This window comes from Ammospiza nelsoni, chromosome 5 (assembly GCF_027579445.1).
Source record: "Ammospiza nelsoni isolate bAmmNel1 chromosome 5, bAmmNel1.pri, whole genome shotgun sequence".
In the NCBI taxonomy this organism is placed as follows: Eukaryota; Metazoa; Chordata; class Aves; order Passeriformes; family Passerellidae; genus Ammospiza; species Ammospiza nelsoni.
In genome coordinates this window covers 64,016,269-64,043,980 of record NC_080637.1, presented here as the reverse complement: position 1 = coordinate 64,043,980, position 27,712 = coordinate 64,016,269, and the positions used below count along the sequence as shown (strand labels likewise).

At 43.2% G+C, this 27,712-nt stretch overlaps 1 protein-coding gene across 1 annotated transcript in view; it reads right to left on the bottom strand.

The window, feature by feature from the left end:
- TMTC1 (transmembrane O-mannosyltransferase targeting cadherins 1) overlaps positions 1-27,712 on the bottom strand; it is a 143,761-nt gene that overhangs the window by 17,613 nt on the left and 98,436 nt on the right. Inside the window, exons 11-13 of the mRNA XM_059471576.1 lie at positions 24,560-24,673; positions 8,960-9,103; positions 2,517-2,625 (exon numbers count right to left, since the gene is read on the bottom strand). Coding sequence (XP_059327559.1) covers positions 2,517-2,625; positions 8,960-9,103; positions 24,560-24,673 — 367 coding nt within the window. The remainder of the gene's footprint in view (positions 1-2,516; positions 2,626-8,959; positions 9,104-24,559; positions 24,674-27,712) is intronic.

Here is a 27,712-nt window from a genome sequence, read left to right as displayed (position 1 = left end):
TTCTCATCTCTCACCTCATCCTGGGAACCCAACACCACAACAAGGGACCCAGTGGTGCCATCCCCAAAGCCCCACTGTGATCCATCCTGTAGTGCCTGGCCTCACAGATACCCCTACAGGTGTCACACAGGCTCTGGGCCACAAGGACACACAAAAATACTCCTTGGAACTTCTAGCAGTTTTCAGCTAAAAGCTTTTATTGCTAAGCCAAAGAGGAAAACCCAAAACTGTGAAAATGAGCTCCTGTCAATCATCCTTTGGGCTGAAGATGCCAAAAGCTCTGCCTGTACCCCTGGAGGCCACGGGCAGCAGCAGGTACTGTAGGACAGACCCTGATGGACCCTGACCATCCTGTGGTCTGCAGGATGGATGTGTGAGGCAGGAGGTGCACAATCAAGCAGGCATCTGCTGTGGCTGAACATGAGAAAAGTCTGCAGAAAAACTGCTGCTTTCTGAGAAAATTGTACTATCTTTTTTGCCTACCACTTACTCAAGTCACAAGAGGATGAACAATCCATATGTAAGAGAGATGAATTATTGCTGGACTTATTAATGGCATTTGCTTTGGGCAGAAGGTCTCAGGACTCTATAGTGGTTTTATTGCTCTGCTGACCTGGCAATCGATCATTCTAATTAATAATTTCAATTAATATTAAAACCAGGTAATAGTGCAGAGGACTCATTTCCTATACTTGCAGGACACTCTTCATTGACAGGCTTATTCAAAGCAGGGCTACCATTCAACAAGGCTTGCCTTTAAATTCGGACACTATATTTTGAGATCCCTGCAGGTAATATTGATAATATTTGAAATTCTCTTAAAAGGGAAAATAAAATAAAATAAAAATAAAAAGGGAAAAAAATAAAAGGGTAAATAAAATAAAAATAAAAGGGGAAAAAATAAAAGGGTAAATAAAATAAAAACAAAAGGGGACAAAATTAAAAGGGAAAAGAAAATAAAAATAAAAGGGGGAAAATTAAAAGGGAAAATAAAAATAAAAGGGAAATATTTGAAATTCTCTTAAAAGGGAAAATAAAATAAAGAGGGAAAAAATAAAAGGGTAAATAAAATAAAAGGGAAAATAAAATAAAAATAAAAGAGAAATATTTGAAATTTTCCTAAAAGGGAAAATAAAATAAAAATAAAAGGGAAAATAAAATAAATAAAAGAGGAAAAAAAAGGATGCAATTACAGAGCTCCTATAAAATCAATTCATCTTTCAGTAATTCACATAGATCATAGGTGAGTTTTGCAGAGTGCCTACATCCTTGAAGAAGATTAAACAAGACCTCTGCCTATAGTTTTGCTGAAATTCATCCCCTTCCCTTACACAGAGAAGATTTCACTAACCAGAATAATGGAGAAGAGCAAAAGATACCATTTTGCTTTGTCTGTATTTATATTTTAAGAAAGCTTCAGCACCCCATGCTATGGAACAATTAGATCTGAAAACTGAAGGAGGAAAAAAAATCAGTTTTCAAAAGGTTTGCAGAGCTGTGCAGGAGCTGTGAAGTTACAGGGACCTTGTCATCCACCCCCAGAGCCCCAGAGTGGGACCATGGCACAAAGCACAGCACCCCTCACTTGCTGCTGCTGCAGGTGTTCAGGGAAGGAGAGCTCAGTGGTCCCAGTGTGGGCACCCACGCCTCCATGACTCCTTCTGAACTCAAGGATTTTGTTCCTCAAGTTCTCTTTTCCTCTGTGGGGACAGCATTTCACTTCACAGGGATGTTGCAGAAATAAATTATCTAACTCCAGCGAGTAGGGAGAGTCTAAGTAATGAGCGTGGGGAGCAGGCCTGAGAGGAAATGAGTAATCCTGCCTGCAGAGCACAGCCTGGGCCATGCACAGCAAATAAGGCCTGGAGGCACCTGAACCACGAGGTTAAATAAAATATTGAACAGCCGCTCATTAAGAGCAACATAAAGCTAGGGAGCCCTCCCACCTCGTGAGCATCTACCACAGTAATCAGGGGCTGTACCCTGTGTGTGTGTGTGCGCAAGGGGCAGAATCTGGGCTGCAGAGGCCACCTGGTTTGTGACAATCCCCAGCTCTGCAATGATTTATTATGCAATCTCCAGGCTATCTGTGTAGGCGTGTGTGTGTGAGGGGAAGCTCGCCTCTCCTGCTGTCACAACATCCAAGGTGCCATGGATTGAGACTTCTCCACAGAGGCAGGGAGGGGATTTACTCACAACTTCAGCAGTGATTTAATTCAGAGCCACACCACGTGGGTGCAATTACTCACTGTGGATGAGTTGCCTCCCATCCTGGAAAAGCCATCTGCAGAGCAGCCTGAGAGCTCTGTGCAGACAGCGTGGGCCCATGCCTGCCACCATGGCTGAGTGAGGCAGGGTGGGAGGTGCAGGAGGGGCTGTGGCAGTGGCAGCAGTGCAGGGTGGGAGGTGCAGGAGGGGCTGTGGCAGCAATGCAGGGCTGGAAGGTGCAGGAGGGGCTGTGGCTGTGGCAGCAGTGCATGCACACCAAGGCACAGGGCCCGAGCCATCCCTGTTACCTGCTCAGCCAACAGCGAGGCCAGGCTTGAGTAGGCATCTGCAAACTCTGGGCCGTACTTAATGGAGTCCCGCAGCAAGATTACAGCTTCCTCCTTCTTCCCTTGGGACCTGCAGCAAGAAGAGAAAAAAAACAGAAAGGAATATTCCTGTAAGCACTTGTTGAGGTTATCCCACTGATTAACTACTTTAAAGAGAAGTGCAAGTGCCCGGCTTGCCCTTTTCAACAAAGACTAAATGATTCATTCATGCCTCCTCTCCACAATGTGAGCACCCAGCACTTCCTCAGGACAGAGGATTTAATGAATCAATACACTTCAGTATCTGAAGGGAGGGCACCAGAGGATGGAGGCACTGTGATCTGGGAGCAGGACATTCCCTCTCACTTCAGTAGGCTGGAGGCACTGAAATCCTTCATTTCCTTTACTAAAACCTTGAGGAGTCTCTTACAGATCCACTTGCAACTCCATTATTTTGAAATTAAAATACGTCCAAGTTAAATCTGCCTTGGATCTCTAAATAATTCCTCAGCAAGTCGATGATTAGGCTGGAGAAGTTCTATCCTTCAGATCCCAAGGAATATGAATGGAGACAGCTGAAAGATGGCTGTGCTGATGAGCTAGGTTTTTTCCTAGCATTGCTCTGCATTTATTGCTATGGAAAATGGAAAAGGTTTCCCTAACAAAAACCTTGGGATGTTTATTTATTTGAGCTACAATTTCTCCCCTTTGAAAAATGAGAAGGTTTCCTGAACAAACATCTAAGGATGTTTAGCTGGGCTGAAACAACATTTTCCTTGTGCTGGGTGTACAAAGAATACGAATAGGAGGGCTTAGAAAAAGAAACAAAGGGCTCTGGGGAAACAGAAAATATGTGAACACCTTGCTACTTTGGCCTTAGATTTCATCTGAGAGGCATGGTCAAGTAACCAGATCTTGTTTATAAGGTGCAAATTTCAGCTGATAATATATGTGGCTTTGCAGATTTTTCCCCTTTCTAGTTGTGTAACTGGAAGAATATTTTGCCTGTGCATTAAGCTAAGTAAAACCAGTTGTGCTAGTCTTTTTCTTCTTCCAGTGCTGTTCCACATAAATTACACGAATGAAGCAAAAACAAATAAAGAACCACTTTTCTCCTACACTAATTAAAGTCCAGCTAGCTTGTCAATTTATAAAACTTTGGGATCCCTTGGCTGGAGTTTCATGACACACATTTTTATAAATCAAAACCAGATGACTGCTTAATAAAGGTATTGATGTTTGGCAGAAAATGTAGGAAATGCCCACTACAGAAATAAAAGGATTAAGTGATCCACTCAACAGCAGTAAAAGTTCCCATTAACCACAAGCATTCACTCTGAACATGGGGCAGCCCTCTTAATTACTCTTTCATTCCAACATGGCCTCTTTTTTTTCTCCATTTGATCCAAGAACAATGTTTGCCTCCTGAAAGTGGGGGTAAAGAGGGAAAGATTATGGCATCTTTTTATGTGACAGACTGAATCACATTAAAAAAGGCAGATCCAGTAGTTTCTCAGAGGGCTTAGGCCTGCAAGATACCAAGTGCTCTGGCCAAGCACTTAAATGTGTACTTAACTTTTATGCATGCAAGTTGAAAATTAACTACTGGTTGAAGTGCTTTCCTGGCTCAAGGCCAACCCTTTGCAGGATCAAGGCCATCTCATATAAAAATCTCCTGCAATTTGGGAGAGCACAGAGCATTGAAAGAGCAGTCCAATGCACTAATTTACCATAAACTGGGGATCTGGAGCAGGAATAGTTAGGTAATGCACATCTTTTCTGTGATAGAAAGAAGAACAAATTCATCTGACAGGAGCAATATGTGACCACTTATTCCAACTTTTTACCCAAATTACCCTGATTTACAATGCCCTCTCTTGACTCCCTCTCCCACCTAAGCCCACAGCCTTGCCTCTACAATCAGCATGCTCAAGCTGAAAACAAGGAACAGCTCTTTCCACTGAGAGCATCTCTCTCATATTTTTGCAAGTTGGAGAAGCACCAGGTTAAACACCCAGCCAAAGCCTGGCAATGCACGGGGCTGCTAGCACTGGAGCAAATTTCATGTGCAGCAGAGAGCAACCCAGGAATAAGTGCTCTAAAGGACTTGGTAACTTTCATCTTTTATTTTGTGAAGTTATTGAGACTGTACTAAAGCCCGAAACACAAAAATCAACAAAGGCCCCACAACTGTTTGAACAAATTTTTACAAGGATACAGCAAAGCCAGAGCCAAACTCTTGTGGAGGTGCACAGTGACAGGACAAGAGGCAACAGATGCCAGAGAAGGAACATGGGACATCCTGATTTGATATCAGGAAAAGTATTTCTCACCACAAGGGTGGTCAAACACTGGAACAGGTCACACAGAGAGATTGTGGCATCTCTGTTCTTGGAGGGATCCAAGATTCAGCTGGACACAGCCCTGAACAATCTGATCCAATCAGACTTGCTCTGAGCAGCTACCTTGATCTCCAAATGATCTCTGGGGACCCTAGGTTATAATAACAACCTAAGTTATTTTTTTCATCTACTGTAAAAATTAGACTGCCAGAGTTTGTGGTGGTTTTTAACCAGAGTCTCCAATGTGTATTGTGATAAGTGCAGCACTTCATGAGACACAGAATACCCTGCAGAGACCATTCAGTATCACTGAACATCACCACTCAGTTTGCTTCTGAAGGAAAGAAAGGAACATTTCACTAGCTAAAAGGTCTTAAATCTTAATACATTAATTTCTATCTGATGTTTTCCAGATAGATGGATGGATGTTTTTCTATCTATCTATCTATCTATCTATCTATCTATCTATCTATCTATCTATCTATCTATCTATCTATCTATCTCAGACAGTTCCACAAGGCTGTGTCAGCACACTAACATCAGAAGCCTGTATCAGAGTATCAGAGAGGGCAGACAGTTCCTCCTCTTCTGAATAAATGGCTTTGCTCAACTGGGACTAGATCTCAACAACAAACACTCAGGACACGTTGTGTGTTTCTCCACACAACGTAAACTCAAGATTCAGTGGAGATTGTGTCTAGGCATTTCATTTTCCCCTTGAAAATGAAGCCATAACACTCTCAAAACATGTCAGGCCTTCTTCATAAGGAGCAGGGTACTGGATATTGCAGTGCTTCAGGTGTGGATTGATACACTACCACAAAAAAGATCTTGTCCATTATTCCTGCAACAGAAAGCTGAGATTGACATTAATTTCAAATGTTCATAATATATTGTTTCTTATCTCTTTACAGAAAATACCCATAACCTATAAATTCATGAGGTATTCTGAACAAAATTTATCTGTATCTCAACAAACCTCAATTTATACAGAGGGTCAAATACTCAAAACAGAAGAAAGCAGCATCAGGCTGCTCTGTGTCACTGATCACACAGACCATGAAAGCAGAGAGATTTCTTACTTTTAGGTATACCATCTTCTAGGTCTATTTTAAGTAAGAAATCTGCCAGCATTGTTTAATTATCTGCTCTCCAATATTTATATTAGGCACAAAAATGATGACATACAACTTTATTTCAGGATATGTAAACAAAACCAGAGGTTTATTCAGCCATTACCCTGCAATACTTCCTGAGAACATTCATCTTCTGGCACATAGCTGTCTTCTTTATGTGCAAACAGAAAATGGAAACATCATTTTTCATCTACGACTTCCACAGAAAATAACTTATAAATTCCATCCTGTGTCCTCAAAACAGTTTTTACTCAAGTTTAAATCACAAGCAATGGATGCTTAAATAACTTATTTGCATGGAATAATGAAGGGCAGATTCCCACATGGCAATGACAAAATTATCCTTCCAAAATCCTGGACTTCCCTTCTCTCAGCACTCCAGAGGAGATGAAATCTAGGATCTACCATCAGATTTGCACACTGTGAGCAGGGATGGGTACAGGGAACTCAGCAGAATTCAACTGGGACTTCCCCATGCCAGACAATTCCATGTCCCAGTACAAGCAGTGCTGTTATTAGACATGCCTTAACTGTTGCACATCTGTCCCCTCCTGATCTGCCCCATGCTCTGAAGCCTTTGTAAAGAGGACAGAAAATGCTTTTATTGCTTGACCATTTATCTTCTCTCTGACATATATTTAAAAATCAAAACACTCTTCATAATGTCTCATAACACAGCCAGAAAGTAATATCTGTCTGTAATATTCTGCAGATTTCCATTTTATTTCATTTATTACCCATATTAAACTAGATTTAATATCTGCAGAATACTGGCTACCATATATATGCACATTTATATATATATATATATATATATATATATATATATATATATGAAAGGATAATTGTAGACACAGGTAGAAAATATAAATAAAGACATCGTTGTAGGAAGGGGAAATGTGAAATCTCTGCCTTGTACCTGTCTGGTCATCTCACAAGGTCCCTCATGCTCCAGCATGGCTGATATTCTTTGCTAACCTGCTGGATCATCTAGGAAAGGTGTTGGCCAAAGGGTTTGGGATCCTGTTTTAGGGGAGACATTCATATAGTTTCTGCCCACGCAGCACCTGCTTTATGTATGTGCTAATTCCTGCACTGTGAGCTCCACCTATTTTTTAGCAGGTTTTTTAAAACTGAGCAGGGAGATGAAGGCACTCAGCTTCCAATACAATTAACACAAGTGCTGTGTGCAGATGCACTGCATTGTTTCGGAAGCCTAAAGGAAGTTTAGAAAATGGGAGCAAATGGATGTGGGGAAAGGGCAGGATGACCCTGTGTGCTTGCTTTTGACAAGTTTAGCACAAGCATGACACACATTTAACATACTGCAAAATGTGGCACCACAGAAGGATGCAGAGCACATACAATCCAGCAGGACACACAATATCTTAGGCATCACAATGTGAAAAACATGACATATTGCACAGAAAACAAACAGCATTTCTAAGACATTTTCCCTACACATCTCCTTTGTGCTTTTCCAGTGCAGCAAGTCCAGCTTTTATCCATCTGCTGGGTTATAAGAGCCCTTTGACAGGCCAGATTTAAGCATAATTGACATGAAATGTCCCAGTGCTTCTTCTGGCTCAGATCCTTTGTATTAATATTTTACATTTTAAAAAAACCTCCAAAACGTAACAGAGAATAGTAACTAAGGTACACATGATGGATTTAAAAGACAATATGCATTTTTAAACACCATTGCCACCTAAAATTAATTTCAATCAACCAAATTTGATGAATAATACAAAGACCTTTCTTTTCTCTTGTAACAAGACTGTACCACTTTCCTTCCTTCTCTTTCCAGTAAAGCACTTACCTACCTTCTATTTAAGATTACTCATTTCCCATATTCTAACCTCAAACCAATAGATTTACTTGTAATATTATTCTGATAATTTATCTGCTTCTGAACAGACCAGGGAGCTCAGCATCCCACTTAACATCCTTTATACAAATCCACACTCAAAGTTACATTTCAGGACCAGAAAGACCAAGTTTTAATGACACAGTGCCACTTTAAAACCAGTCCCACACTAAGCCTGTCACAGTTTAACCAGCACTGTCTGCTCTAAAAGATTTACCAAGACCTATTATCAGCAAAATAAGGGCAGTTCATATCAGAAAAAAAGTACTTTTCCTGCTGTAGTTTATGCAGTTCTGTCAGCAAATACACCACAATATCCTCACAAAACCAAGGACCTTTTTGCTGGTGCTGAAGAGAGCTGTTTTACTTTTTTAAATTGAACCCTTTGCAGATCTTATCATACTGACTTCTTGTACAGATCTAAGTTTAGTCTTTAGATGTGGTTAGTAAAATTAATTTGCATGATTATGATTGTCTGCTATTCTCCTTGCTACAGGCTGAACTCTTAACAACAAGTGAAGTAATGAGCTCATCAACTTGTTTTTAACTGTTCAGGGATGGAAACCAGCCTTCCCCTCAAATCCAGACCTACCTGCTCTGCAGGGGAATGAACTCTGCTGCTCTGAGCATCTCACCACAAGGTGCTTATGCCTAAACTATACATATACAGCTAATGAGGAGAAGTGGGAACTTGAAGAGAGGGATTTTTTGGATATGTGTTATTTATTAGCTCGGCATCTGATGCCTACCTTTGAAAAATACAGCTTCCTCTTCTGGAGATGTTCACACATCTCCACCAGGATGGGGATCTCAGGTGCCTAGGTGGGTTTAGGCAACTCATTTCTGATGCCTGGAACAAATGAATTTCCTACAACTGGAACACACTCGTGAACAGCACCCGGAGCGATGCGGCACAACACAGAGGGATATCCACAATAAACCACACCTCTGTGCCAGCACTTTTGGATGGCACTAAGAAATGACACCATTTCTTCACCAGCTGGCAGGAAAAAAACTACTTTGGTGAGGTGTTTAGGGGCAATGTGAATTTTCTTGGTGCCCCACCTGCACTCAACTTACTTGAGCAGGTTGCCGAGGTTGAAGAGCGCTCGGTTGTGCTGGGGGTTGAGCTGAAGGGCCCGTCTGTAGTAGTCCTTGGCCTCCACCACGTCTTTGGTCAACGTCCCCAGGTTGTTGAGAGCACTTGCGTGACGAGGGTACAGCCTGGCAAAAATGGAATGGCAAGTTACAGGTGCTCATTCATTAACAAATAAAGCTGATGTGGCTGACTCTGCCACCAGTGCTGTTTGGCTTTCAATAGAGGGAAGAATGTCAGTCAAATAACCCTGTTTTCCCTTAATTTGCTGCAGCTCAGTTGGGATCCTGAGGACCTTTTCAACTCCCCATCAGATTTCCTATGGTTCCTATACATCTCCAGGGCAAGATGGAACATTTGGAAACAAATGGAATAAACTGAAAACCTATCATACCCTTCAAGCAAAAGACATAGTGACTAAAGCAGCCTGAATGTTTTTATTCAAAATGCTTTTGCAACAAGCAAGAACTGCCTTGTCAAAAAATGTTTCCATTGGAAATAGGTTTTGATACACACAGAATCCAACACAATACTGTTTAAAATTATTGTTGGGTTTTTGACATTTTTTTTCACAATAAAACTGATAAAAAGGTGCAAAAGGAAACCTGAAATCAACTGTTGAACAATGCTTTCAAGACCAAGCAAAATGGTAAAATAATCTGGAACCAGACTGCTTAAGAGTATGAATCCTCTAAGCTTCTTGTAGCATTTGGTTCAGCACAGTTCTCCTTTTATCTGACCTGTTGATCTTCACATCTGCCTGTTTCAGTTACATCACTGAGCCCAATGCATCTCTGCTAAAATTCTCCACGAATTAGGCAGAAGGTCATGGTCCATGCAGCAGTTTAAATTCTCAAAGTTCTCCTCCTACATTAATATTTTAGTTTGTAGGTCTTTTACCAGAAAACTCCAGAGGTGGAAGTGATCCAGGGCTTGATGAAAGCATCCAGGACCCTTTGGTCTGATAGGTAGGTGAAAACTGAGGGTCATTAAGATAAGGAAATAAATTTTTGACAGACACCCACAGAGGTCCCTGGAGACCAGCTGTGTGAGAAGGTCTGAGGCTCTGAGACCAAGGCATCTGACAGTTCTTTGCCTCAGGTCCCTGATCATGGGAAAGTGATGTGGAAAATGACATTAAAAGTAGTTGGCCATGAAAGCACAGGGTACAGCATGAGAAGGGGCATTTAAAGGTAGAAGGGATTAAGAATTCTCTAGTATAGCCCGACTAAAGTTTGCAATTGTTTTTAAATTCAAGACTCTCCACTGTGGGTATTTTGCCTGGAGTTTTTCACCATGTCAGTTCAGCCCTAGGATTTTCTGTGCTTAAGTACCATGAATAATTTAGCATTTTATACACTTCTGCAACATTTGTATCAGTCACATTTTTACTGCACAGCTCATAAATTATTTTGGCAAGGTCTTATTTGGGGGTGAAGCTGGAAGCATTCAAGGGAGCTCTGAGAGAAATGGGCATGAACCACTAACAAAACCAGGATGTTTCCTACCATTAAGTAAGAGAAAAAGCTCAAGTCCTTTTTTCACCTAGCAAATAAGGACTGCAAAGCCACACATTTGAGGAGAAATTGTTCAGGGATGCAGCCACGTGCTTTTTAAAAACTTGAATCTTGAACAAAGACCATCTTAGGGCAAATGACCACAGGCTCAGTCTTGTTTCCCATTTCTTCCAAGGGACTTTGACATTGTTTTGGACCAAGAAAAAAAGAAAAAGGTCTTGGAGTTAACTTTTTCAGCCTTTTTTACCAGATGGCTATGATAAAAGTGTGCACTACTTCTGTCAGTACTCACACATAAAACAGCTCCAGTATTTGACATGAAGTCACCTGAGTTATGAGTGGGCAAAAGGATTTCAGACAACTCTTGGGAAAGTCAGAAACAGATTAATATTTTACAGCCCTAAACCTGATGGTTTTTCTCTCAAACTTTCAGAAATTAATTCTGTTCTTGGCCTTTAGTGCTCCTGTGGCATTTTAGGCCCAGGAGATTTGCTTGCACCAATTTGGAGTGGAATGAAAACTCAAGATTAAAAAAGGGAACAGATTTCACCTTTAAATTGCATAGTTCTGACCAGCAGCTCCATAAATACACTTCTGAGCTCAGTGCTAAAACCTCCCAACAGCAAATCACAGGATGCAAACATGTCTCCCATGTATCCTGGGCTCTATTTCTTATGTTTTACATTTATTCATTACATCTCACTCCCCTTTCCAAGAAAAGTAAGTGAAAACCCAGAACCTCAGCAAGCACAAATTACCTGCTTAGCATCTGGCCTGAAGAACTTATGAGATCTGCAATTTTACATGTCTGAACAAAAGTTACCAGAAATTCTGACCACAGCGAGATAAGGTGGTGCTGTTGGGCTTTGCTGCTAGGGTTCAGCTCTTTCATTTCTCTCCAGATATTTTACTTGGAATATTACTTTGTTATGGTGGTAGAGCAAGCTGCCACTCAACTGAGTTCAGCAGAACAACCAGGCCTAAAAGAGCATTACGTCTGAGAGCCAGAGTCTGAGCCCATGACCATCCACGTTGTTACAGAATCATTGAATGTTTTGGGGTGTGAAGGACCTTAAAGACCATCAGTTCCAATGCCCAGCCACTATGGACAGGGACTCCTTCTACCAGACCAGGTTACTCAAAGCCCCATCCAACGAGGCCTTGGACACTGTCAGGAATGGGGCATCCACAGCTTCTATGAACAGTGTGCTCCAGTGCCTCAACATTGTTACAGTAAAGAATTTCTTCCTAAAATCCCATATAAACCTGTCCTCTTTCTGTTTATGTGGCTTTCACACCACCCTCAAATAGCTGCAAGGAGCAGTCCAGGCCTAAGCCCAGATCAGGGTTTGGTCCCAAAAACCAACTTGGACTTGGCCACTGTCTCTCAGAGTACACAAACATTTACTGAATACTTCCAGGTCAATTTATGCCAGTTGACCTCAGGGCTAGAGAATGTGCACCAGATCATTTTTTTTTATTTATTAATATGGATGTTGAGTAAAGGACAAGCAGCCCTATTTAAACTGCCCTTTGTTCAGGCACACCCACTGCTGTTAACAACAGTTCCCTGGGAGTAAAAACACAGCAGAACAGGCTTGTGGCAGGATTCATGCAGGAACACAAAACTTGAAAACAAGCTACCAAATGAAGCAACATTTACTCAAGAACTTTCAAAATGGTTCTGCAAGACTTGCAGATACACCAAACTTGTTTGATTTTTTTCTTGTTGTAATGGAGGGAGACTCATTTACTTCTCCTGTTCTGAATTATCAGGAGATTTGTGCTGCTCATCAAGACTTCTGGAATTGATCTCAACAAGTCCTGATATTCAGTTTTAACTTGTTATGATTGTAAGTTCTCTAATGCAAACATTGTCCCTTCTCCATTCTTCATTCATATGAAGAATGTATTTATTTCTTAGAAGGCTTAGAAACACATACCAAGGCAGGAAGGTCTCCAATTAACCTGGAGTCTCTGTGCCACAACAATGGCAACACTCAGAATCCACACTTTATTTTATAAGCCATCACTCTGAAGACACTGGGATGCAAGAGATAAATTGTTGGCTTTTCTAGCTTGTTTTGCAACTTCTCTTAAGAAACAAAGCTTTCTATCTGGACATATATAGGGCTGTGTTTTCCTTGTCACCACCACTGATAATGGTAACAATCTGCAGGCAATATCCTTCTTGCTATGCATCTGATTAGGTAGAAATTCCTCTAGGCTTCACCTAATCAAATGCAAGTGCTGCATTATTTATGAAAGAAAGCTGAATTTCATTAAACTTATTCTACAAGTAGCAGTTCATGTAAGAAATCAGTTTATCCTTTCCTTTGGAATTCAGAATAATTTTCTTTAAAAATCTACATTCAAGGATAATTATAATAGAAGTCTTGAAACAGCAAAATTATGGGAAAGCAACCTATAAAAGTATATTTTAAAGCAGATGGAGATTTCATTTCTAAAGAGAAGAAAAGTGGGTTGCTTCCTTGTTGTAGAATGAATAATTCAAATGATTCCTCCAATGCTGTATCTGCAATTGTCAGAATAAATTTCAGCAGCCTTCCCTTTAACTATTACAGGTATAGACTGCACAAGAACTCCTGTTAGTGATTATCCCCACTTCTTTTAGGTTAGCAAAATTCCCTCTAATACCACTGAACAAAAGCCCTACTGACTTGCACAGCCAAGAGATTTCCAGTTTCCCAGGAGAAAACCAGGTATAAAACATATACAGCTGATGACCATTTATTCTGCTTTTTCATTTAATGCCACTATTACCTGAAACATGAGGGGTTTTGAAAAAAAATTTGAAGGGCTTTGTTTGGCTCCATATCTGAATTACAAGACAATTACAGAAAGAAGATAAAGGGATAAAATTTGTTGTCATGACTGCAACCTATGATCCACCAGGAATTTTAATTCTTTTAATTCAGAATGAGAGAGACCACTTAAACAACTGGCAAGCTCTGCTCACAGCCCTGCCTGGTCTGGTGCCAGGGGTATTCAGGGGGAGGAAGGCATTAGTGTGACAACTACCCACTTGCCCTTAAAGAGCATTTTGTGGTTTTTGTACAGCCATTGCTGTGTGGATAGCAAGCAGCAGGGGATGGGGCCAGACTAGCATGCAATTAGCCTGGAAAACTACCATGGACAGCAGGGAAAAAGCTGCAATGTCATCTTTCAGGGGTCTGGGCAGCCCCCCACAAACACTGCACGATGAAAGAGGTTATTGAAAGCAGCCCAGAGCTGGGACAGGCCTGACATGTTACATGGGGGTGACTCTTCCTGATGCCCTTCATCACTCTCCAAGGGTTGACAATAAGCCTGTTGAAAGCACATTCCCAGTGACTTACAACATGAGTTCTTATAACCATTATAAAACTTGTAAGCAACTCTGGTCATCATTAATCCAACAGCCATGCCATGGCAGCAGCAAGACAAAAAAACTGCCTGCATCATCTTGCATAATATTCAAAGGGAGTCCAAGCACATTAATTTCTTCTATAAATTAAAATAAGTGAAAAATAATAAAAATAATAAATTATTCAGTTGGAGAGATCTAGTGTGCCTGGTTTTTGTTAACCTGTCTTTTGATTAAATAATGCATTTAAACTTAGCACTCACATTGAGGCAGTTGTGGTAAGTCAGCCCCCTGTGCTGCCCTGTTACCCCTCTGTGGCCAGAGGAGAGGAAAGTCTGAAGGGCCACAGCTCTTACCACTCCTCCTCCATACAAGAGGACACTTCCCTGACAGCCACTCTTGGCTCTCCTGCTGCCTGTCCAGCCCTACCACAAAGCTCAGCATCCATGGGGCTCCCTGCAGCCACGTTAAGCACAGGGACTCAGGCCTTAATTACCCAGGCCCAATTACTTGCTGGCAGCATGGCAATGTGCTTTTAAGGCACATTTTGCCCATTCCAATATATACTGTAATTATTGGCATTGTTTTGCCAACTAAAGTAAGAATGTTATATGAATAACGTTTCTATCTGTGCCAAGTTTTAATACTGCCCATTTTATATTTACTCCAGCATACTATTTCAAGCCAATTTTCCAATTTTATTACATCATACTCATTTTCATGTATTTATGTAAGTTCTCAATAGAGTTCTATGTCAGGTTGAATTAAAACATGATCTGATGTAATTCTGAGACCAGTCATCCTTCTGGGAACAATTCTGCACTGGCAACAACTCAGGTCATGGCCTCATGATGGTGTGGCACCTTGTTTCAAGAGCTGCTCTACATGATGTGGAGATGTGTCTTCCTCAAAAAGGTTTTCAATTTGCAACATTTTAACTTAATTCAAGGAAGGAGAGGTGATTCTGCAATATCAAGCAGCAGCAGGTTGTTTTTTTTTTTTTGAAGTGTTCTAGCAGTTGCATCAATATTTCCTCAAAGAAAACACCCTTCAGCTTGGCAGAAGGTTTGTGGCAGGCTGGTATTTTTTGTATTTAAAAAAGCACCTGGAAATCCTGTTGAAAGTCAGGCAAGTGAGAGATCTAATGCTTTTAGGTTCCTTTGAAAGCCTCAGGCATAATCTCCTTCAGTGAAAGCGTGACAGAGCAGCGCGACTCGCGGCTGCACACAGCACAGCCCGGAGCTGGGAATTACATCACACCCATTTCCACACACCCAGCTGCCAGGGGCTCCTGACACAATGCCAGGCATGAGACAGGGAGTGCTGCCATCCCAGCCTGGGGCTGGGGCTCACAGGGCATCCCTGAGCAGCGCTGTGGGGCCTGCACAGGCCAGAGAAGTCAGTGCAAGGTCATGCCCAACCAGCAGTGCCTCCAGCAGGACCTTGCTCTAACCTGGGCTCTCCAGAGGCTGAGGTATAAATAGCAAGTGCTGAATCACAGCCAGGGATCAGTGGAAGGAAGTGAGGTCCTGGCTTTATGGCTTTGATGCCTTGTGAAGGCTGACCTAGAACAGAGGCCAGGCACAGCTAAAGAGTAAAGTCGGGATTTATTAGAAGGCCTCAATGGATACACCTTGGGCAGCATAAGAGCCCAGCCAAGGCTACACCCCAGATGAACCCAAAATGGTCACAAAATGCACGACCAGTCACAGGGTCTCACACTTTGATAAGTTCTGGTCTATTTGCATACTGCTGTTTATTGTCCAATTACAGCTTTAGCTTATGAAGCCCCTCCTGCTTGTTTTTCTCTCTTCAGTCCACATTGTTTATGCTCTTGGGCCTGAAATTTGGATAATTTGTCCTTGGTTTCCAGCTAGAGAAGGAATTGTTTCCCTACTCTGTGAAGAGAGCTTACTATCCCCTAATAGGAGGCTCATAACTACACACCAAAGCAGCACAGAATCTGAAAAATATAAAAGCTAAAACCTGAGGCATCAACTTCTCTCCCTGCCCATCAGCCAGGGAGAGCAGCCCACAGGTGCCCTGCCACCAGCAAACCCTCTCAGCACGGTGAGCCTCCCAGGCTGAATTGCAGAGCACCCTGACACTGAGAGAAACCTCTCCAGGACAGAAATGGGGAAAAAAAATAAAGAAGCTGAATAGATTTAATCTGTACATTGACAAAAGCCTCATGAATTCTTTGAGCTTGACATCCATTAAGCAAAAAATACCCCCAACCTACAGCAATATCCAAAAGCATGCTATTCAAATAACCAACCAGAAGCACACTAAACAATATTATAATTTATAAATTTTCAAACTTGAGCAGGGGTAGAAGCCTGAGAGTTAGAGTTGAGGAGAAAAACCAGGATTTTAAGTCAAACAATATCAGTGCTAAATATAAATAAATAAAATCTCTCTTGCTAAACTTGCATGTTCCCTGAAGTGATGAGGCAAACACAAGGTTATCAAACAGGGCTGTCTGCTTATTCTCTCACATAAAGAATTTATGCAGGATCCATGTAGTCCTGAAAATCCCAGAAATCTCAACACTCCCAAAGCCCAGCAAAGGACTAATAATTCACAACATGCCTGACCTATGGACAGTGTGAACAATGCAGGCACCTCCATGGAGCCCACAGAATCTTGAGGGAGCCCACAGCAAACAAGAGACCATCGGGTGAGCCCTTCAATCAAACATGGCATGAGGGATACAATAACAACACACTCTCACCAAAGCAGATGGGGGTGAAACCACCCAGGTGCCAGGGGAAGCTGTACAGCCCCACACTGCACAGTTTTCCTCAAAACAAGGACAGCAGGCTAAGAAAAAAACAGTGGCTGTGGGAATGAGTAACCAACCCTTGGATTTGAGGTTACCATTAGCCAAAAGTGAAAGGTAGACTTGAACACGTGCAAAATACAGTCACAAGTTTCTCTCTGCATACCCCACAGGAGAATCAAAATAGATCCTCAAAAACAGTCAAAATAGATTTCTTATTGTCCCAATAAGGAAACATTTTTAATTAGGGGAGCATTTTTCCTTACCCAGATTTTTTTTATCAGTCCCCAATACATAAAAAGGCAGAGTTTTCATGCAGTTCTGAGGAAGGCTATGGAGCTGTCACCCTCAGAGATGATGGGGGCTTTTCTCTAAGATGATGTGTTTGAAAAGCCAGCAAGTCCTTGAAGAGCAGCACAAAAGGACCTGCAGCCACAACAAGACACCAGGTGTAGGAAGGGACCCCAGCACCTGTAACCATCAGTGTGCAGGGCTGACACATCCATCTGTCCATCCCAGCAGGCACACCCAGCTCCTGTGGCTCTAAATGCACACACACTGTCTCTGCATCATGGTTGCACTTATACCAGTTCTGTTTCCAAGTAAATAAAAGCCTGTGCATTGACTGTTATTTTGTAACTAAAAAGCAGAAAAACTGAGCAGGGCTGGAGCAGCCCTCAAAACAGGCAGGGATTTGTACTTTGCATACAGAGAACAGGTTTAAAAATAAATTACACTCACTGAAGTAATTTGGCCATTGTCCCATGCAACATCTTGTAAAGGCCATTAAGTCTCTGATTCAAATGACAAGGCAGTCCTTCCAGCCATCAATTATCTCTAAAACACTCAACAATTCTGTCCAGCTTCAGGACAGCCACCACATCCCTACCCAATACTTCTTAAGCCCACTGTCAAAGCTCAAATCAGAACACCACCAAGATATTCCCAACAGCTTGGACACGATCCACCTCCAGCCCATAATATTCACTAACGCAGAGCATTACCTGAAATCTCTATGAAGATGTTCCAGGCTTGCTCCAAGGGCCTGACCTAAGCAATATCAGAGTGTCAGAAGGGCACTCATGGTTTCAGGAGCAAAAGAAGCCACAGCAAAGCAGCAAACGCACATTTTTTACTCACTGTAAAAACAGGCTAACAAATGGTGCTGGTATTTTAATTCTTCCCAGAAATAAATCACAGATGGTATCCAAGGCCACCTGCAGTCCATGCTGAGAGGCATTTTAAAGGCAAATACATTGACACACACACATAAAGGGCTGGAAGAACACAAATTTTTTTACTGCATGGAGAGTGCAATTTAACAGAATTTAAACAACCCCAGACACCGTTGATTTAAGACATATAAAAACCCAGCAGGAAGGTATGTGGGAAAGCTTAGGAAGAAACCTGAGTCTCCCTTACAGCATTAGGGCTTTATTTCTAAAGTGTAGTGAGGTGAAAGAACAGCCTTGCTTTTTTTCTTTTCTACCCATTCCAGTGCTGCTATGAATCAATTTTGTTCCCTCAAATGAGGGATACAGATAAGCTGCTTACACTGTTTTCCCTTCTCCATCTAGCCTGTGTTTGAGTACTAACCATGATTTCATGATCCTTACTGATGCCACAAACCAGCATTCCCCATTTCCAGGCTGTATGCAATGCCCTAAGATGTATTACTTGCAAGCTCTGTGAGAGCCAGACCACACAAGCTGCAGGACCAAGTGTTTCCATACTGGTTTCCCTGCCTCTTGGCCCACTCTCTCCTCTCTCTCATGGCTGAACAGCAGAACAGCTCCCTGAACTATAAAGAAAACCAGTCCAAGAGTCCCTGCTTCCCTCCTCCAGAAGATGCCACAAGGGGGCATGGAGGTTTCTGCATGGCAGGCTGGTCCCCTTCCTGCTCTGTTTGGTCAGCAGCCTTTGGCAGGGGAAGTCCAAGGGGAGCTTGTGGCTAGGAACCTGTTGATGGACGTGTACACACACAGATGTAACACTGCAGCACTCTCAGGTACACACCAGTGCATTTATGTAAATAAATCCACAGTATCACATTGCACAAGGTGAACACCTCCTGCAGGACTCTCTACTGTCAAGTATATTTTAACATCCAGAAGGCAAACATGAATTTTTAGATGATGACCTTTTCCCAGACACAGAAATATAGCTTGGGTAGCACAGAACTACTATTAGCATGTTTATCCACCCAACTCCAGCAAGGAACTCAGCAATCTCCCTCAGCCCCACCTGCTGATGCTCACATTGATCTGCCTTCCATGGGAAGCACTGCCCTGGAAACAAACAGAGAGGGATGGTAAGAACTGCTTTGGGAATTAAAATGTTGAATGAGTGCAATTGTAGGAGGTGAGGTGAATCATTTTTCTCACCTCCATTGTTAAAAGGAGATTGATTAAATTGATAACGAATTTTCACCAATTGGGTTTTCAGGCTCTGCTGTTTTTCTCTCTCTGCATGTCAGCCCATGTGCATTGCTGAAGAGCAGTATAACAGTATCAACAGTAACATCAAGCACAGAAGGCTGGGGAGAAGCAGGACAAAGGCTTGGTAACTACAAACACAGCTTAGTAACTACAAACACAGCAAAGTGGTTCTCATTCAAATATGAAGAACAACTCTTATGTCCTAACATCTTTATTAGGACATCAGATTTGTTCTTCATATTTGAGTGAGGTTGTACGACCTCATATCCTCACTCACAAATAGGGAACAAGTGGTGAGATAAATTTCAGATAAGATCAGCCCTGCTTGATCTCCAGGAGCAGAGGTTCTCCAGAATTCCTAACAGCAGCCACAAACCTGCAGCAGAAGCAGCAGCAAGAACGTTAAGGCCAGCTTTCAGAATAGCCGTGGTCGACTCACACCTCAGATGGACTATTTCTGGCCTTTATTTTCTGAAAGAAAAAACCCCAAGGATCTCCTGGGGTCACTACCATATGTCAGGCAAGCCAGTGAAGCAGTCTAATCCAGCAGAGTGTTTTTCTTGTTTTACTGTAGGTAAGCTGAAAGGTTTATAACCCACTGTACAATTGCTGAACACCAGCTGTTTGTTGGGGCTGTTTTACAGGCTCCACTTCCATTCCCCTTTTAGGAACTACATATAGGAAGAGATTTTCCTTCATATAAAGAATTTTTGTTCTTTTCATTCTCCCCATCTGTTGGAACCCAGGACATTCCTCTGGACTGCCCTGGAGGACTCAAGACCCTGGCAGGGGGCTCAGAGACCTTGGCACAGAGTCAAAGACACCTGTGCCTTGGATTTTAACCCATGGAAATGATCATCAACTTTGTGTGAAGAGTTAGAAGCCACAAGAGTTTGAATAGAATGACAGTGAATTTATCACAGGGTGAAAAACTAGAATCTGGGGTTTTTAGAATGGGGGTTCAGGAGGCAAGATGGAGGAATCTGGGTTTGTACTTTTTTCCCCTTCTTCTTCTTTGTCCTCCATCTTCTGCTGTGATGGTGGCACTTTTGGATTGGTTTAGAGTAGAAACTCACTGTCTAACATAGGTAATAGGTACTGGAAAATTATTGTAAACAAAGTACACGTAGTTTTTAGTATAAAAAGGTAACACTGCCCTGAGGGCAGTCAATGTGCCTCAACCCAACCTGCTGGACAGACCTCAGTGGGTCAGAAAGACAATGTATTAGATAAGAGCAAATAAACAACCTTGAGAACGAGAGCCCAGGAATCCTGACTTCTTCTTTGCTCTCAGGGCTGGAATAAAGAGACTTTCTAACACCTCAGGGTCATCTCAACACCAGAGACCCTGTCACCCATCTCCAATTCAAACATCATTCTCCATTTTTGCATTTCATTTCAGTGTTCATTTCCCCCACACCTGGAGAACATAATTAGATTGCACTAATTACCCAAGTCCAGCTAGGTCAGGGTGTTTTGTTACTGGCCTTTGGGCTGGGCTGAGGAATAACTTTTCTGATGGGCCACCTGCAATGGTGGTTGTTGGGACTGACTGCCAAGTTTGCCTTGGAAACCTGCCCTGCAGTTCCACTGACAGAGAAAACACATTATTCTCCTTCACCACTTTTCTGCCCTGAAGCTAACAGAGGCACACCAACATTTCCCAGCAGCGAATCCCACCTGTCTCTGAAAACAGGAAAGGAGTAATTAAAGCATTGGGGATCAACTTTCCCAGGATTTAGCATCCATTGCTAGTATTTCCCTAGGTAACCTGTGTGCACTTCAGCATCCTTTCCTGTCACAGACAACTTTTATAAAAAATCCTTTCCTTAGGATTTTTTCCTCCTGAGAAGCTAGAAGCCTCAGGAACAAAATGTAAACATTGATTATCTGCTGCTGTGGAATGCAATAGGTGCATCTGTGATTGGCCCATGTTGGATGGTTGTAATTAATGGCCAATCACAGTCAGCTGGCTCGGACAAAGAGTCCGAGACACAAACCTTTGTTATTCATTCCTTTCTATTCTTAGCTTAGCTAGACTTCTGAGATGAAACCTTTTCTTCTATTCTTTTAGTATAGTTTTAATGTAATATATATCATAAAATAATAAATCAAGCCTTCTGAAACATGGAGTCAAATCCTCATCTCTTCCCTCAACCTGAGACCCCTGTGAACACTGCCACACTTTCTCACAGTTACAATTTCCCAGGATTTAGTATGCATTGCTAGTATTTCACTAGGTAACCTGTGTGCAGTTCAGCATCCTTTCCCACAGTTTCAGCTTCCCAGGAGGAAGGTGTTGCTTTGCTGAGCAGACACAAGGCAGCCAGCACTGCTGGCAGAGCAGGAGCACATGAAAGTGCCTCCTCACCTTGGTGGAGTTGGTGGAATGGCAAATTGCTCACAGTTCAAGCAGCAGCGTGCAGACTGACAGGATCACTTTTTGTTTGCTAAACAATTAAACTCATTCACCAGAGATCAAGCAGAGCTGCACTGTTGTTTGGCACAAAGCTGGAATAGTGGATGAGCCATCACCCACTGAGGCAGTGCAGCTCTCCCTTTCCCATCTCCCAGGAGCTCCCAGGCAGCAAGCCGTGTCCTTATCGACTCCAGCTCCTTATTAATTCCCTATTGATCTGCTCACTGAGCACTAGGCAGAAATAATATTTTTATCTTCTGTGTTCTTGGCTGTGCTGCCATTGGATTTGAAGCCTCCTGAGCAGCTTGGGTTTTCTGTAACCTGGGGAGGATGGATCCACCCACACTCACTGGGAGAGAAGGCACTCAGTGAGGGGTACCTGTGGGAAATCATGAAAGCTTGTGAGAACACCTCAGCTGCTGGTCTGCCTACTCCCTGACATGGAAATTTACAGAGTGGTAATTCATCTTTCCAGGTCAAGCCAGTGGCCAAAAATACCCTGAACCATCAAATTCTGCTCAGGATATTACAACTACTACTTCCTTCTCTCTAATTATGGAGATTGGTCCACAATCAGAGCAGTGTGTGTGGAGCTGGTGCCTGTGAGGATGGGGAAACAGCTCTATAGACACAGCAGCTGTTTTCTGTGATACCTGAGCATGCTCTGGCACTGTATCCACCTGAGGCTGCCTGTCCACACCCAGCAGCTTCTCCACTGCTCCAACACAGCCACCAAATGCAGGCACCCAGCTACGAGAGGCTGCAGAGCTCACACACAAACCCTGGCACTGCAGGAAGGGTCTGACTGTCTGAGGGGAAAACACAGACATCACAGAATGCCATCCTCAACAGAAGAACACAGTGCACTTCTTACTTACACTGTTCTATTGCTCATTACACAGGCCCCAGATAATTTCCCTGTGCCAGAGGGGCAAGAAGGAGTAAATATAAGGAAAATGTAAGTGCAGAGATACACTGTGACAAGAACAAGTAGTGAAGCTTCCCAGTGATGGAGACTTCCAACTCCTGGCCTGCACTTTTGGGTCAAAAAGAGAACGTGCAAGGTGAGTTTCACTTTTCCAAACTGCCAGGTAATGCTGAAATTACTGAAGCAAGTCGAGTGCTAGCACCAGTGAGACACCAAGCACCTAGAGAAGAGCAGGGCTGGCTCTGTGGGGCTCCCAGCCCCAACAAGGCTTCAGATGCTCTATAAACAACACCAGCATGAACAGAGCTCTGTAATACAGTGGAGAAAATGTTTGCAATCAGCTCTCAAAACAGACTCATAATTGAAATACTGCAGAGCAGAAAACAGCATTATAATTACAATAAATGGGTGCTGCTGAGTTAGAGAAGATCTTTTGTCTGCAAATCCCATTTACACAAGCACAGGCAATGGTGGTAGGAGCAGTTACATTACTCTGTGCACTCCACTGCAGGGCTTGGATCATTTTTGTCAGTCCCTGTTTTTAACTTGCAATGGGCTTTAGTAGTAACTTGGAAGAAATTCGAAGAGTAGATACAGGAACAACTGGAGGACTGCAAAACTTTGTGATGCTGAAAAAATCAGCACTTATCAAACAGCAGGTTAAGGGAGGAGTTGATCACTCTACAGAAAACAGAATTTTGGTAATGGGATCTTCAGTGTGGCATTGAAAGGTATAAACAAATTCAATGACTGGAAGCTGATGTCAAACAAATCAGTCTAAAAATAAGGGAGGACATTTTCAAGAGCCAATGTAATTTACCCTTCAGTACCATTTACTGATGGTCGTGCTGGATTTTCCTTTGCTGGAAACTTTAAAAAAATAGAAAGCTTTTCTAAATGACTTCCTAAAAACAGAACAGGATGTTGCTCAAAAAAGCTGAAAATCACCTTCACCCAGGTTCACTCCCTCCTCAGTGACAATGAACTCCTGTCCTCACAGGTCAGCCTGGGTAGGCTAGGAGCCCTTGGAGAGCTTTTATCGTAACCCTGTCAGCTGGCCAAAAGACAAAGCATACATGTAATTTGTGAAGTTTTCTGTCACATCACATGTCAGGAAAGTACATTTCTTCCACCTCCTGGCATGCCCTATGGAACTGGGCTCTGCCCTTGCTGTCCATCAGAGCCACTCTTCACCTTGCCTGTCCTTCCTAAACATGCTTCTATTCCTGAAAACACGCTCTGTGCACTCCATGCTTGCCTTCCCTTGCCACCATGCCATCCCCCAGCCCTTTTCCTTGCATTCATCCCCCAGAGGGGATTGTCCTTTCTCCCAGGTCCCAAGAAGCAGAGGGGAGAGGTTTGGGGATCTAGGGTGAGCTGCCTGATGCCCCGAGCACTGCCTGGGGAGCAGCTGAGCTGCAGGAACAGCAGGGAGGAGCAGCAAGGGGAGGGAAGCTGCTCACACCCCATCTGTGTGGGAAGGGAGGGTCCTCCACAGGTACCACAGGACATGTCCCAAATTACAGCCCAGCCCTGGGCCATGATTTACCATTCATCTACAAGCAAAGCAATTCATCCTGCTGCCTCAGCTTCCCCCTGCACAGAACCTCAGCAATGATATCTGCCCTGTTTCTGTACAGGAGCATTTTCAGGATCAATTAGTTTAGCATTCATGCAAAGCTCTGTGGACAGAAGCCTCAACACAAGCAGTAAGTACCATTATTGTTACTGCACTTCAGATGGCTACTGCACTGACATTTTCCAGGCATGCACCATTAACAATTCACAAAGATAAATGTGCCAGGAACCTGAAAATGCATTTAGGACAACTACCTCCTGCTTACCAGCACACGTTCAGCTGTGTAAATGACACCTCATCGCTCAACGTGTAGCTATGGTAACATTTCTATCTCATGTACTGAAGTGCACACACACACACACACACGTGGAGCTGGAGGGAAGCCAGGCTACCTCATTTTATGACACACAAACACCCAGCCAGGGAACTTTCCCAGGCTCCCAAAGCCAAGCTGCTCCCATGGAGCCAGGGATGAGGAGCAGCCAGCTCACCCCATGCCTGTCAGGAAGGAGAAGGGTTAACAGCAGGAGCCCCCCAGGCCCTGAGGGACTTACTTGAGAGCAGTTTTGTAGTGGTAGATTGCTTCAACATTTCGGCCCTGGTCTTTCAGGAAATTGGCATAGTTGTAGTGCACCTTGGCGTTGTGGGGCAGGGTCTTCACTCCTGAGCTGTGAGGAGGAACAGAAGCAGGACACATGAGCAGCCAGGTTACCCCACCTCCCCTGAGCCCACCCTCTTCTGGCAGTCCCTCCCTTCTCCTGAAAAGCTTGCTGCTGATCCCAGCACCTCGTCACCTCCTGTGCATTGGTGCCAGCACAGCTCATGTTTGAACTCCCAGCTTGTCCCCTGTGCCAAGTGCCCAGGGCAGACACAAATGTGTGGCAGCAATTCAACTCATCCTGGTGGCTGTCACTGCAGGCACTTCCAGCAGCAGCACTGCAACACTCCCTGTGGCCAGAGGCTGCTGTGTTCTAAAATCCGAACTACTAAACTGCAAGACCTAAATGGTTAATATTTAGAGGGAAAACATGTAGTACTTTCTAAAAACAGGGTCCCTGCTTAAACCTGAGTGTCATGAAGCATCTTATGAAAATCTTGATTTAAAGCTGGCACTGCAGATACCAGGAAGAGGGAATCTTTTCCTGTGCATCAGCCACTAGATGGAATGCATGGCATACTCCAAGTACCAGCACATGTGCACTGCTTAAGGCAGAGCAGAGTGTGCCCAGGAGGTGAGGGCTAATGGGGACTCCAACCCTTAGGTGGCAAAACAACACTCTGGCATTATAATACATGACTGAGGATACCTGGCTGCACAGCCACCCCATCCCTCCCCTTGGTCTCCCCTGCCACGTGTAGGCTGAACTCAACATTTGGAATTAATAATGAGGGCACAAAGACAAAAGCAAGCATATGCTTATTCGCTTAATTGAGAGCACAGAAAGCAAGGTACACCTTGCACAGCCAGAGGAAATGCTGTTCCAAGGTTAAACAGAGAAAGAAATCACAGGAGCACGTACACTGTGGAAACATTTCCCCTGCAAGAATCCAGAGAAGTCAGTGCTCTGTTTAATGGGGGAATCCTTTCCAGCACATAAACAGGGGCTCTCTGAAGTAATGGGAAATAAGGATGGATGAATCTGTTCATGTAAAAGCAGACAAAGTGCTGTTTCTTGCTCACAAGCAGATTCCTGCCAGCTGCTCTCTTCTACTCCCAGCATCTCCAACCCTGCTACCTCACTCAGATAGGAAAAGCAAGGACTAGAAAATTCCCACATCTTGTTGCTTTGCCTTGTCTGCCTCTCCCATTTAACCTTGGTTAGCATGGAAGTTAATTGTAATGAGACAGGGTCACAGGCAGCCCCTGCTGTGGGATGCACACCCTCTTCATGGGAAAAATGCACCCACAGCTGCAGAAACCCTTTGAGGGGGATTTCACTGCAGAACAGCACTGAGGAATTGCAAATATGGTATTCTTTTGGTTATCTGCAGCCAGTGGCATCCAGCATCACTAACACCTACTTGTGAGAGCTTCCAAAGCTTCGCCCACAACTGCCTTGCAGAGTTCAGCTCAACACAGCCACGGTTTGCCTTCTAAAATTAAAAGTACACCTTGCATTTGGCTTCCTAATCATCAGGTATTTCCAAATTACTTACTGGGAGCACTACAGGAATAAGACATTTTGTGACTAATCGCTGAATTAAATCAGTTAATTGATGCTATTCTTAAGAGAATGATTTTCTATATTAGTTTTCACAAAGATATACTGCACCAGCAGCAAGTAATGTGTGACTGCTATGGCTGCGTTAATTTCCATTGGCCTTGGGAGCTATTAACTACACACTTACAACCTCTGGGCATTACTGGAATATTAATTCTTATACAGAGAGGGTTTCGTTACATCAGCATCAGTGTTACAGGCACAGACATGGCACTCAAAACTGCTGCTCTCTCAGAGCTACGTGCAAGGAGCTGCTCTGCTCCAGCCTCTGCTGAAACAGAGCAGGCTGAGCTAACAGCGAGCAGTACATTACACATGCACCAGCACTTCAGTTCTAATGAGATACAGTTAAAACAGCAAGATACATACATTTAAGTATTTTAATTCTGGGCTGTTTTCCTTTAAGTAGAATTTATCACTAATTCTGCTGGTCCCATTTATTAGAACATCACTAATAAAGCTGCTTGCATCTGTGTGCTTCTGCTGGTGGCAGGGGTGCCAGAGGAAAGGCAGAAATGGGTTTGGGTTCTTAAGATGCTCTTTTCTGCATCACACTGACCTATTTATTCTTCTCACATGGGCAAGGAGGGGGAATGTTTCATTTTGCAAATGCATGTAGCAATGACTGAAACTGCTTAGAGCCTCTGTGCTGGGGGAGGCAGCAAACACAGCACTGGATGCAGAGGGGAATTTTCAGGAGAGTTGAGGAGAGTTGAACGCTATTTGCTCATTGACAGAGGAAACAATGATGTCCACAGTGAAAGCCAAGAAGGAAAGGGTGGAGTATAAATAACAAAGCAGAACACAATGTTTTTCCATTTCTGCTTCCCACAAGCTCCCAATCTCTCACAATTTCAATATCATTTTCCAATGTGCTTTTCCAAACTCTCCTGTTTCCCTGTTCCCCAGCCTGTCATACACATGCCCTCCTGAAAACCTACAGCACCAATCTGGCTCCAGCCAGAAACAAGCACGCTGACACTGGACGTCACTTCTCCAGAGGATTTCCTTCCCTTCTGATTTCTACGACAGCAGTAGGCAACAGAAATGGAAAATAAACAATAGGCAAACCTTTTTACGTAACACTTCCTCCCCAGGGAAAAACAAAAAGCCTATTAGCCATAAATCGGGGAAATTAAATGCCACTGGTATTTTCCAACCTCAAATACCAGCATCATCCAAGTTCCACTTCAGCTGGAAAAAAGCCCTGTGATCCCCTCTCTTGTTTTCCTAAGTGCATGTTCTGCTCTACAAGGTGACTGGGTGCAGGGCTGAGGCTTCATTGATTTTCTGTGACATCCATATGAAAAGTGCTCACTTTAGAAAAACATGAGACCACTCCTGCCTCAGCAGGAACCCTGGGAAACCTCTGGTGTCTCCTCCGCTTTGGCAATCATTATCATCCACTAAGATTCTCTACAACAAATCATTCTCTGGATGACACAACCAACCACCTTCCTTGGCCTCCTACCCTTGTACTGATTC